The sequence below is a fragment of the Bos mutus genome, chromosome 18, assembly GCF_027580195.1.
Source record: "Bos mutus isolate GX-2022 chromosome 18, NWIPB_WYAK_1.1, whole genome shotgun sequence".
NCBI lineage: Eukaryota > Metazoa > Chordata > Mammalia > Artiodactyla > Bovidae > Bos > Bos mutus.
In genome coordinates this window covers 48,914,158-48,925,739 of record NC_091634.1, presented here as the reverse complement: position 1 = coordinate 48,925,739, position 11,582 = coordinate 48,914,158, and the positions used below count along the sequence as shown (strand labels likewise).

The 11,582-nt window shown below is 61.9% G+C and overlaps 1 protein-coding gene across 2 annotated transcripts in view; it reads left to right on the top strand.

The window, feature by feature from the left end:
- The first annotated feature begins 3,039 nt into the window (after positions 1 to 3,039).
- ZFPM1 (zinc finger protein, FOG family member 1) overlaps positions 3,040 to 11,582 on the top strand; it is a 61,906-nt gene continuing 53,363 nt past the window's right edge. For both annotated transcript variants that reach the window (XM_070388570.1, XM_070388569.1), the window contains exon 1: positions 3,040 to 3,595. In XM_070388570.1, coding sequence (XP_070244671.1) covers positions 3,055 to 3,595 — 541 coding nt within the window. In that variant the 5' untranslated portion in view covers positions 3,040 to 3,054. The remainder of the gene's footprint in view (positions 3,596 to 11,582) is intronic.

Below are 11,582 nucleotides of genomic sequence, written 5' to 3'. Positions count from 1 at the left end.
TATGGCCCTAGTGTGGGCACCCAGAGCTGTCCCCAAGAGCCTTTCCTGGGCCCAGATACCCTTGGAACCTTCTCCAGGGCCTACAGGCTATTATTAGGGCTTGAAATCCAGCAAAGCAGGAAACAGCCAGGCTGTGGTCGGGGCAGCTGAGCTCCACGCCGAGCCCTTCCCAGCTCCAGGGAAGGGTGTTGCGAACATCCAGGTGGACCTCCACCAGTGATGTTTGGATGTGAATCGTGACACTCCCAACAAGGAATGCAGGTGGCCGGTAGGATCCCGAGGCAGCCCCTCTCCACTCTGATCAGGGACTCCTGCTGAACCCCACAGAGATGACGCCTCCTCCAGTCAGCCTTCTTTGACTTCCCCAGGCAAAGGTGGTGACTTCTGCTCTGTGCTAAGCCAGGCCTTCCTTTCTTCAGCATTCCTTGCTCCTCTTTCCTCAGTTTATTGTCGTGATCAATAGAGCTCTGTGGAGGGTGTCATGGCCTGTCTGAGTGAGGTCCAGTGACCCCGCCATTGGTCACGAGCAACCTGCAGTGTCATTATCTTTGCAGTAGTGAGAATAACAGCCCTTGCAAGGCAGACAGAGGGGGCAGAGCATGGAAGCAAAGTTCCCTGGTGCGGGCCTGAGTCAAGGCTGTCATGGCGTTTCACAGGTAGGTGACCGGCACAGGTGCATGGAACCCTACCCTTGGTTTAAGGTTCCTCTGAGGCTGCATGAAAATGTTTGATTTTTGAACAAGGGGCTCCACATTTTCACTTTCCACTGAGCCCTGAGAATTATGAAATGGGTCCTGGTCAGCAGGTTCTGTTTCTGACCTGCCCCTGCCCCTAAGTCCCTAGGCAATGGGGGTCTCGGGAGCCTAAAGTAGCCTGAAGTGCTGCCAGCCCTCTCTCCCCTCACCCTCAACATGCGTACTCAGTCATGTCTGACTCTCTGCAACCCCGTGGACTGTAGCCTGCCAGACTCCTCTTAACCATGGGATTCTCTAGACAAGAATACTGGAGTGGATTGCCATTCCCTCCTCCAGGGGATCTTCCCCATTGAGGGATCGAACAGTCTCCTGCATTGCAGGCAGATTCTTTACCACTGAGCCACAAGGGACGCCCCACCCCCACCCCCGCAGGGATCAGGCATCACTAACTGGTCCTGGTTCTTCTGCTCTTGCTGACCCTCAGAACCCTCCTCCACACAGACCTCCAGCCACTCCAGCAGTGGTAGCAACCTGGGTGCCACTTGCTGTGCATGGAGCCTCAAACCTGGCAGAGGTCCAGTTCGTGGCCACCTCTTCCAGGGATCCCTCTGTCTGCCAGGTGCCCATACTGTAAAGAGGCTCCCCACTTTGGGAAGGCAGCAGGCCCAATGGGAAACCCAGACAGGTGGAGTCCCTTGTCTCATTGACAGACATAGTGGGAGCCCTGGGCTGAGTGAACCAGTCAATTATGGGCCGCATACTCCGCAGAGAAGGGGTACAGCACCATGGCAGCTGCAGGAAGGCTGTACCCATTGGCTCTGGGCAGGGAGTGGGAAGAGTGGGCAAGCTCATGACTCCAGCCAGGTCTCTTGGCCTCCTGGCCTCAGTGTTCTGGCCTGTCCAGGGGCAGTGGCTTATCCTGGGGGGACCTCAACCTTATGCCCCACCTGCCAACCTCCTGCCCTCCTGAGAGCAGCAGCAGCAGGGGAGAGTGCCCAGGTCCTGGGGGCGAATTGTTTGTCTTCTATGGGGAAGGGCAAAGGCAACAGGAGTCAGACAGAATGAGGGGGTCTCAGGGCAGAGTGCTCAGCACCCAGCCAGCCCCCACACATCACTGTGAGGATCACCTGCCATCAGGTGGGTGAGTCCAGCTTTGCAGACAGGTATCCAGACACCCTGTTTGCAAAGCTCTTCCCCTTAGCCTCTGGCCCCTGCTAACTTCCTATTTCTTGCGAATATGGGGTTGGGGACGGTGGGGTGAGGGCAGGCACCAAATGCAGGCCAAGAATATTAAAGGAATACAGTTGAGCTCCCAGGGACGACTCTGATGCTGTGTGACCTTGAGCCTCCTGGAAAGTGGGGGGCCTCTGGGATCCCATGAACATATTCCAAAGGACAGAAGGGCTGGCCTCCGTGTCCACGGCTGGAACAGGCAGTACTGACCGTGGGAACCTCGCTCCTTTCTACTTCCTGGGCCTCCAGCAGGGGCGTCCTGGAAAGGCACGGCCTGGGAAGGAGAGACCCAGAGGGGCAACGCCTGGGGGCTGCTGCGAGGGGGCGGGGAGCAAGCACAGGCCGCTGGATTCTGCGGCCTCCCGGATTTCCAGCCAGATCTGAGTCCAAGGGAGGAGGGTCCGAAGTCCCTCGCTCTCCATTTGGGGCTATGGTCACCGGAGGTGGCGAACCCCTCGGATGCTGCTTCCACCAGTCTTGGACGGAATCCCCACCGTGCCAGAGCCGGCTCCACACCCCAAATCTGGTCCCAGGCAATGTGGGACGTCAAGGCCTCGGGCTGCTTGACCCGGCCCTCATTGTCCCCTACCCGGCGGGCCGAGGAGGGTGGTCGCAGAGCCTAGGAGTTCTGGGCGGGTCAGAGGCCCTGAAGGCGGAATTATAGAGCAGCGGGGCGGAGTGATGGAGCGGTGAGCGGAGCCCAGGCTTTGGGGTGTGCTCTGGGCGGAGCCTCGGAGTTTAGGGGCCGAACCAGGTCAGGTCAGGCTTGGGGTGGGGCTGGCATCGGGGGGCGGGTCTAGAGAGAGCTTGAGCCCGGTCGGGCGCGGTGATCCGGAGCGGCGGAGTGTATTGGGTCGCAGAGTCTGAGCCAGGCCTGGGGACAAAGCAGCAGGGCCAAAAGAGGTGTGGAGGAGGCCACAGGTTCACCCAGGGCCGGGGCCAGCTCCCTGGGGGCGGGGCCAGAAGGCGGGGCGGGACCATTTCAGCGAGGAAGCAAGAGGGCGAGCCAGGGTGTCGGGGCGGGGCCAGCCGAGGCGGGGAGAGGCCAAGGCCGCGAGGAAGCAAGACCGCCCGGGGGCTTGCGCGCGCTGCGCTGGGGGAGCGGAGCGCGGCTCTGGGGGCGGGGATGAAGGCGGGGCCGGAGCCAGAGGAGGGTCAGGAGGCGGGGCGACGGGCGGAGATAAGGGCCGGACTCGGCGACGGGGCGGGGCCAGAGGCGGGGCGGGCCCGGAGGCGCGGCGCCGTGACGCGCACGCCCCGCCCCCACGCCCCGAGCGCCCTGGCAGAGGCCGCCAGGTCCGCCGCGCGCTACCCGCAGGTTCCATTGAGAAGAGCGGAGCGGCGGCGGCGGCGGCGGCGGCGGCGTCTGCGCGGGAGCGGAGAAGCCGACAGCAGCCCGCCGCCCGCCGCCCCCGGCGGTCTGCGCGGCCGTACAGCAGGGACTAGACTCCGGCCTCCTCAGCGGCGCCGGGCCGGACGCGGCGGGCTGGGGGCGCGGGCCGGGGCGGCCGTGGAGCCGAGGGGCCGGGGGCATGAGCCGCCCCGCGGCCCCGCCGCGCCCCCGCCGCCCGCCGCCGCCCACCAGGGGCTAGAGGCGGCCGCCGGGAGGGCGCGCGGCGCCGGAGACATGTCCAGGAGGAAACAGAGCAACCCCCGGCAGATCAAGCGTGAGTCAAACTTTGCCCGCCGGCCCCGACCCCCGCCGCCCCCACTACCCGTTCCCCGGCCCGCCCCGCTCTGCCCGCGGCGCCCGCGACCTTCACCCCGCGCCGCGCCCCCCGCGCTGTGTGCCAAGCGCGCCGTAATCTAATCTCTGCCGGCGGGCCGGGCCCCCGCGTCTGGGCTCCAGCATCGGGGGTCCGGCCTGGAGGGGGTGTCCGCCCAGAGGGCCGCAACGGGGTGGCTGGGGGTGCGGCCACCTCGCGCCCTGCCCCTCCCCCGCATCCCAGAGATGGTGCAGCGATAAGGCGGCCCCGATCTGGGCTCAGATAAAGTTTAAAATATTCCATTCTGCAAGTCCTATCCTGATAAGATCGCTCTGTCGGGACGGGCTGAAATTGTGATCTTATCTCGCGCGGTTGACTCTCCCAGGCTTTGTATCTAGAGGGAGAAAGAGAGACCTGAGAGGGAGAAGGGGCACCTAGGGCGTGTGGAAGTGCAGGCCAAGTGACAGAGACCCGCGGGTGCCCACCACCATGCCTTCTGGTCACAGAACCTCCTGGCTGCGGGGGGCAGGGGTGCTGCTACCACAGCCCATGAGCTGGGCTCCAGCCCTGTCTCCCGGGTCTCCAACTCCAGCTTTCCCTGCCGGGGACAGCCTCCTGGAGGCCTTCTCCCTGTGTCCCAGCCAGAACCACAGGGGCTTTTGCGCTCCTAGGCTTGCGGTCACACACCTTCTATCCAAGGGGCTGCTCCTTCAGGGAGGGGTCTCCCAGGACTCAGTCCTGGGCCACGCGTCCAAGTTTCTCCCCCATCTGGACCAAAGGCCATTCCCCAGGGGGGCCAGGCAGTCACTGCTGATGCCCAGCCCCCAACCCCCTACCCCAGCGATAAGAGTGCCCTAAACTCTTGGGGCCACTCGGCTGAAAGAGGGCGGTGCACAGGAAGCACGAATCCCTACCCCACGCCAATAATAACTTCACGCCTCTGCAGCCAGGGCCAGGGCTCAAGGCTTTCTACCTGGGTTACATATCCCGGGCCAGACCGGCAAGTCGTTGGGGCTGCCCAAGAGGCAAAGAGGTGGCCAGCCCCATGCTCCTGAGCACTGTCTCTTCTGTCCACATGAGCTCTGCCTTCAAGACCCCTTGTGAGTGCTCCTGGGGGGGAGTGTCTAGTCCCCAGATCAGATCCCATAGAGGGGGAAGGCAAGCGTGAATCCGGGTTCCCGTAACCTGACTCCTCAGCGTGTAAGCGGGACTGTTTTCCGAAAGTCGCCTTCTATCAAGTCAACTCAAGTATTAAAACCACCCACAGGTCCCGATCTGCGCTGGTTCTCTGGTTTCTTTTTCCCCTCCTCCCCTGTGTGCCTCTGTTGGGTCTGTTCTCGTGTGTGCGTGTGTCTGTGTTTCAGCGTGATGAGAAATGCAGATAACGCGGGCAGGGAGATTGCAGGTTGGGAGCCGATGCCAGCGCCGATAAGGCCCAGAGCGGGGCGAGTGCCCGGGCTCGGCTGGGTGGACTGAGCGGAGCGCGTTGTGGACAGAGACCAAAGTGGGTGGGAGGGCGAGCCCTGCTGTCCACTTTCAGTGCGCCCGGGAACCAGGCTAGGGAGGGAGCCGACCCTGGGAGGTGGAGCTGGGGAACCGTCCCTTCAGCCTGCGGCCCGGGGCGCCTCCACCCCCGGCAGATCTAGGCGCGTTAAGATGCGAGCGCTGATTGTCACCAAGCGGCGGCGCCCGCACGCCCGCCCTCTGCCCGGGGCTGTGCGTACAGGCTCTCGCAGCTGTGTGCCCGCTCCACTGGCCTCACCTGCGACCAGGCCGCGAGTGGGGGGGGGGGGATGGCGGCTCTTGGGGCGCCGCCCCCGTGCCCCCACCAAAGCCGGGGCGCAGCTGCCCGCGCCTCTGTACGCCTTTTGTTCCGCGCGCAGATAGATGTGCCGCGCTGATAAGGCGCACAACCGATGGCGGAGGCGATAGGCGCTCCCATTTATTAACTTCAAACGTGGGAGCGGGGGAGGGCGAGGCGGGAGCGCGGCCTTGGCCGGCCAGATGGCTGTGACGATAGGCCGGGCCGCGCTGGCGGGGAACACAGGGAGGAGAGCAGCTAGGGACCCCCGGCGCCCCCGGCCCGCCGAGGTTTCCTCCCGCCCGAGTCGATGGGAGCTCAGATAAGCGCCGGGCCGGTCGGCCGGATGGCGATCTCCAACAGCGATAAGAGGCCTTATCTACGGCCACCAGGCCCGGCAGGGTTGGAGGCAACAACAGCGCGGGGGCGGCGCGGCTGGGGCCAGTGGGGTCCTCCGAAGGCCAGGGAGGGGTGGAGGGGCATGCGTGTCTGGGTCCGTTTGGGCGAGTTTTCATCCCAAACACACTTCATTGCCAAGAAGTTGATCCTCCCCCTGCGGGTGGTACAGTCCGTCAAAATGAAAGAAAACTGACTTTGCAGAGGCCAGGAGGTGGGGGACACCCAACCCTGATTCCTATTAGATGGTGTGAGATACAGTCAGAGGCGGAAGGAGAGAGGATGTTTTCCCCCTTGAGTCACGTTGGGGTTGGGGGTCTTCCTAGCAAGTGGTAGGTATATAACCTGCTTACAGTTTTTTTTTTTGTTTTGAAAAAAGAATCAAAGTGGCTTCCACTGCCGGGTTGAGGTTGGGGGGAGCCCAGTGTACTAGTTTTTTTTTGAGCGGGTCCTGAAAATCAGAAGGGAAGGTCTACTCGGATCTACCTTGATTCATTCAGCAGGTCTTGATTGAGCACTTGCTGTATGCAAGCACTGGTCACAGTCACTGCCCTGGGAGCCAGAGGTGGGGTAAGCTAACCAGAGGCAGAAGGTGAGCAGTGTGGGAAATGGGGGAGGAGGCAGATGGGGCTCTGCCTGCAAGGGGGGACCTCCAGCAGGGGTCAGGAAAGAGCCCAGCATGGGGGTGCCTCCAAGGACAATGGGCTAGCTTCAGTTCCCAGCTCTGAACAGTGGGGACATGGAAAGCCCCCAGGTCAGACTAGGGGTGCTGAGCCCCTTTGCAGTGGTACGGCCCCCGGGGGCCATGATTCCAGACGGTGAGTGGAAACCGAGGACAGACAAGCAAGGGGCTCCCAGAAGAAGCCCTGCCGGTCCATGCCCCAGCAGCCAGTCCATGCCCCAGCAGCCAGTCCATGCCCCAGCAGCCGGTCCATGCCTAGCAGCCAGTCCATGCCCCAGCAGCTGGTCCATGCCCAGCAGCCGGTCCGTGCCCCAGCAGCCGGTCCGTGCCCCAGCAGCCAGTCCATGCCCAGCAGCCACTCCATCGCAGGTGGGGGTGTTTTTCACACATTCTCAGAGTTTGATTAAGCAAATTATTGGTGGCCACAGGATGACTCATTCACTCCAAGCTTTAAGGTACCTACCCGCTCCCCCTAGCAGCCCAACGCCCACCTGGGGGCTGTCAGAGTCTTCTGGCTGAGCCAGTTCCAGGGAGAGCCTGGGTGGGGCCGGAAGGGGCTGAGGTGGTCCCTTATCTGAGTTTTTAGGAACTTAAGAGGGATCATCTTCACAGAGCCATGCACATTCCCTCCAGGTGTGGGAGGCCGAGGGAGTCGCCTGGTTCTGGGGGCCACCTTGCAACGCCCACCACTGCACCATGATGGCCAAGAAGCAGGGAGAGAGGGGGCTTTGGCTACACAGCTGCCCCGGACTGGAGCCCCAGCTGGTGGGCTGCGACCTGGGCTGGGCTTGCAGGCCCTAAGGTTGGGCCTTCACACTGGCTCCAAGTGGTTCTTGGTTTTCCTGCATCCCTGGGTCTGAGGGAAGACAGCTCTTTTGCTCATTAGGCAGTAACAGTAATACCAGTAGTAGCTACTACTCGCTCTGCGCCAGGCTACACAGTGTCTTCGGGCGGGTCCCGTTCTTACTGTTTACCTCATGGGGAAACCAAAGTGCAGAGAAGTTCTCACCCAAGGAAATGGCAGCTGGGGTTGGAAGGCTGGCAGTGAGGCCCTGCTCTGAGCAGCGCACTGCTCAGAGGAGTGAGGAACCACAGTTCCTCACTTCTGTCTGCCTCTGGGCTTCCCAGCCTCAGTCTCCACAGCTGTGCAATGGGCCCCTGGGAATAGAGGTGCCCAGCAGTCTTTCCCCAGCCCTGCCCTTGCCAAGTCTCCAGCTCCTTCCTGAGATGTTCACGTTGACAGGAGTGGGCTCCCAGGAGGCTTTAGCCAACCCTGCCCAGGGCCTGAGCCCTGGTCTCATCCCGCCCACCTGACCAGCCCCTCCCCAGAGGTCACTGGGAGCCCAGCATGGCACCAGCACCGCCAGGGATTTAAATGGGTCAGTTGGGGAAGAAAGGAGGAGGGAACACGATGCCATTAATTGTACCCCTTATCTCCTGTTTCTATGCCAACCAGACGTTCCTGGGGCTTGACGGGCTCGTGAATAATACTCCCGGCAGCCTATCTGCCATCGACAGGCCTCCTCCTGGAGGCAGTTGTTGCCTCGCTGATGGGTATCGCCACCCCCCCCCCCAAATAGACCCAGGCCTGGCCCCGCATGAAGGCCGGCCGGGCAGCGCTTGGGCGCCTGGCTGGCTCCTGCCCACCAGCCACCATCCTATTGGTCGTCCTGGTCCTGCTCCCCCTTCCTGCAACAGCCCTGTCCCCATTTCACAGAAGGGGAGACTGAGGCCACCATCACATATTCGCTCTCTGGACCTTGCCCGCTGTTCCCTACTCTGGCAGGAGTGACCTGGCCCCAGGAGGGTTGCAGAAGTGAAGGCCAACACCTGCCAAGTGGGCCTGCATGTCCTTGACTGTGGCAACGGAAGGCAGGTGGCCCCACGTGTAAGGACTCAGCTCCTCCTAGCTGCAGGGTGTGTGGTCCTGTGAGGAGGGGAGGGCCAGCCCCCATCGGGGCTGACCACTCACTGGGGCCTGGGCTCAAGCCAAGACCTGGAGGGTTTCTCTCTGGCTTCTCCTTTTACCCCCTTTCGGCCTCAGTTTCCCCGTCTGCACAATAGGGATGACAACACCGGTGGTCCCTGGGCATCGACATGAAATACACATCACCTCAGACAGCTGCCAGCATCCTCATCCCCCTTCTCCAAGATATCTTTGTGGTCCATTGGTCAAGTCAGGTCTGTGGTTTCCAGTTTATCAGTGAGGGACAAATCTCTTTCCCCAAACTGTCTCCAGAAAGTAAAACACATACAAGGACCCTGTCCAGGAAGTGGGCACCGCAACCTCCTGCACTCCCATCACTCCTCTTCGTGGCTAGTCTTTCCTTCCGGCCATTCCAATGACAGCTTGCCAAGCAAGCGCCCAGGCTGTACAAACCTGGCATCACTTGCCCTCTCTGAGCTGAGGTTTCACCATCAGAGAAGAAGGGCTGCATTAGGCAGTTGGCAACAACATTCCTCTCTCCCCCACCCCCCTCCCCCTCTCCCCCACCTCCTCTTCCCCTCCCTGCCTGAGCTCTGGATGGATTTGGACCAAGCCAGCCCAGAGTTGAAGGGCTGTGGAATTGGGTAGCGAAATGAGAGGACCCTAGGGCCTCCTGCGTCCCTGTACCTGCTTCACAGATGAGGAGCTGGAGGCCTGGAATGAACAGGGCCTTGCCGAAGGTACCGAAGCATCAGTGTGGTGTCCCACCTTTGCCTCAGTTTGCCTCCTGGTTCAATGGGAATATCCCAGTCCAGTGCCCCGATGAAGATGGCAAGAGGCTGGGCCTTGAGTCCTGCCCCGCTCCCCAACTTTCTATTCCAGCCCTGTGGATCTGCCTTCAGCTCCGGCATCACAGCCGCCAGCCCAGGGGCCTCAGAAGGCATCTTGTGTTTTCTTATCTGTGGAAGGAGTGTGAATGTGCTCTTGCGGGGCTGGGACACAAAGGCGATGAGCAGGCTCCCACATCAGAGGGGGGCTGTTGTTGCTGGGTGGCATATTGCTGCCACCCACCCGAGTCGTCCCTGAGGCCACCATGCGGGCTGAGGACAGGACCCTTTTGCTCCGGGTCCCAGGGGTTCCATCTCTACCCCACCCCACCCAGTGCCCCGCAGCAGGGCATGGGTACTCTGAGATCCAGGCCACCAGCCAGCCCTTGACTCTGCGTGGGCTGCCACATGGCTTGAGTCGTGGCCTTGCTGTGACCCTGTGGGCAGGGGCCTGTCTCCTGCCTCAGTTTCTGCTTTTCAAGTGGGAGCTTCATAAGATCACCCTCTCCTGGGGACTGTACGTGGGGTCCGTGAGATCCCAGATGCAAAATGTAAAGTGCTGTCCGGGTCATGTCCCGGGTGGACGGGGCAGCCTTGCGAGCTGGTGGCTGCGCTGCTGATATTTTGCCAGAATTCCCCAGGGCTGGACATGTCACACAGAGTCCTGCCTCCTGCCTTCTTTTCCTTCATGTATCACTTTTTGCATTGGGGGTGAGCCATGGGCCACGTTCCCTGACTGCAGGACAGGGCTGGTTCAGGCCCCCTCAGTCCCTTTCCAGCGCAGGTATCCTACCTGCTGTTAACAATCATCAGCCTTATGGATTGACCCATCTTACAGGCAAGAAAACTAAGGCTCTGGGAGGCAGTGACATGCTCAAGACCTTGTGACCCAGGAGCTGGGGTCTGTGGACCCCAGAAGTGGGCCCAGGTTTCTCTGGACAGTACCCACGCAGCCCCCAGCCACCCGCCCTGCCCTCCTGAGTTGTCCTAGGTCCTCCTGGCCCAGCCCCGCCTCCCCCCTCCTCTGGTCTCCTGTTTGGGAGAAGGCAGCACCCGCTGGGGCAGGAATGTGGTGGCTGACCTTGGGCCAGAGCCGGGCAGATAGGCAGGCCCCTCCCCTCCCCTTCTGTCCCTCCATTCTGCCTCTCCTGGGCCTGCTGGCCGGGGAGCCACGGTTTCTGCTCCCGTGAAAGAGGTGATGGGTGTGATGTGAGCTTCCGTGAGCCCCACACAGTTGGAGCTCAGCCCTGGCCCAGGTCCCCAGGCTGGTCCAGAGACAGAGACCTAGCCAGCCAGACTCAGCTGGGGTTCTCAAACCATTTTGCACCAGAAAATGGAGGATCAGAGAGGGTGGGTGGTTGCACCAGGGTCACACACGACATGAACGATGTGGAAAGGGGATCAGAGGGGCAGTCTGTGTAACCCCACGCCAGCTCTGGGCACCCCCAGAACTGGGGAGTGTGTTGCACCTGGGCAGGAGGAGCCAGCCACGGTGGGGGCTCTGCATGTGGGTGGTGGGTGGCAGCAGGAACACCCTGGGGGCGGGGCTCTTAGGCTCTGCAGGTCTGCAGACATCATGCTGCCTTCCTGAGCCTCAGTCTCCACCTCTGCAGCGCGGGGATGTCGTGGAGATGCTGGGCTGGGTGCATGCCCAGCCCCCGCCCCAAGCCTCGGTTCCCCTGCAAGGTTTCAGTAGAACCGTGATACTGAGCTCACAGGGCAGTGAGGCTGGCAAGACCCCACAGCAGAGGTCCAGCCTGGGCCAGAGCCCCTGCGTCGTCTGTGTCATTTGGCAGAGTTAAAATGAAGAGGGGGACGACATCCCCCGACCTCCCTTGCCCTGCTTCCTGCCAGTTCCTCTTGGCATCTCACTTGAAGCCGTCCAGCTTTCCTGACCTGCCACGTGCACCTGCTGCAGCCTCCTGCGTTAGTCTCCCTTGTCTCCACCCTGAAATATGCAGCAGGAGTGGAGTCCTGGGAGTCCCTGGGAGCAGGAGCGGGAGGGGCCACCAGATGGGGTCTCAGCTCCGTCCTGCGGTGGGCAACAGGGAAGAACTGCCCGAGGGCGCGCCACTGGAATAGGCCCTCATGGGCTCCCAAAGGTTCATCGAGGGCACTTCTGCTTTCTCAGCCCCCTTCTATTCTTCAGGCAGCCCTGGCATCAGGCACTCGGCCCCATGCAATGAGAGAGAAAGCCACAGCCTCCTCGTGTGACCCCCGCTCACTGGGGCCCCGAGCTCATCCTGAGACCAGTGACAGTGTGGGCATTGGCCATGACAGCAGGTGTTAGCTGAGCACCTACTAAGCCCCTGCTG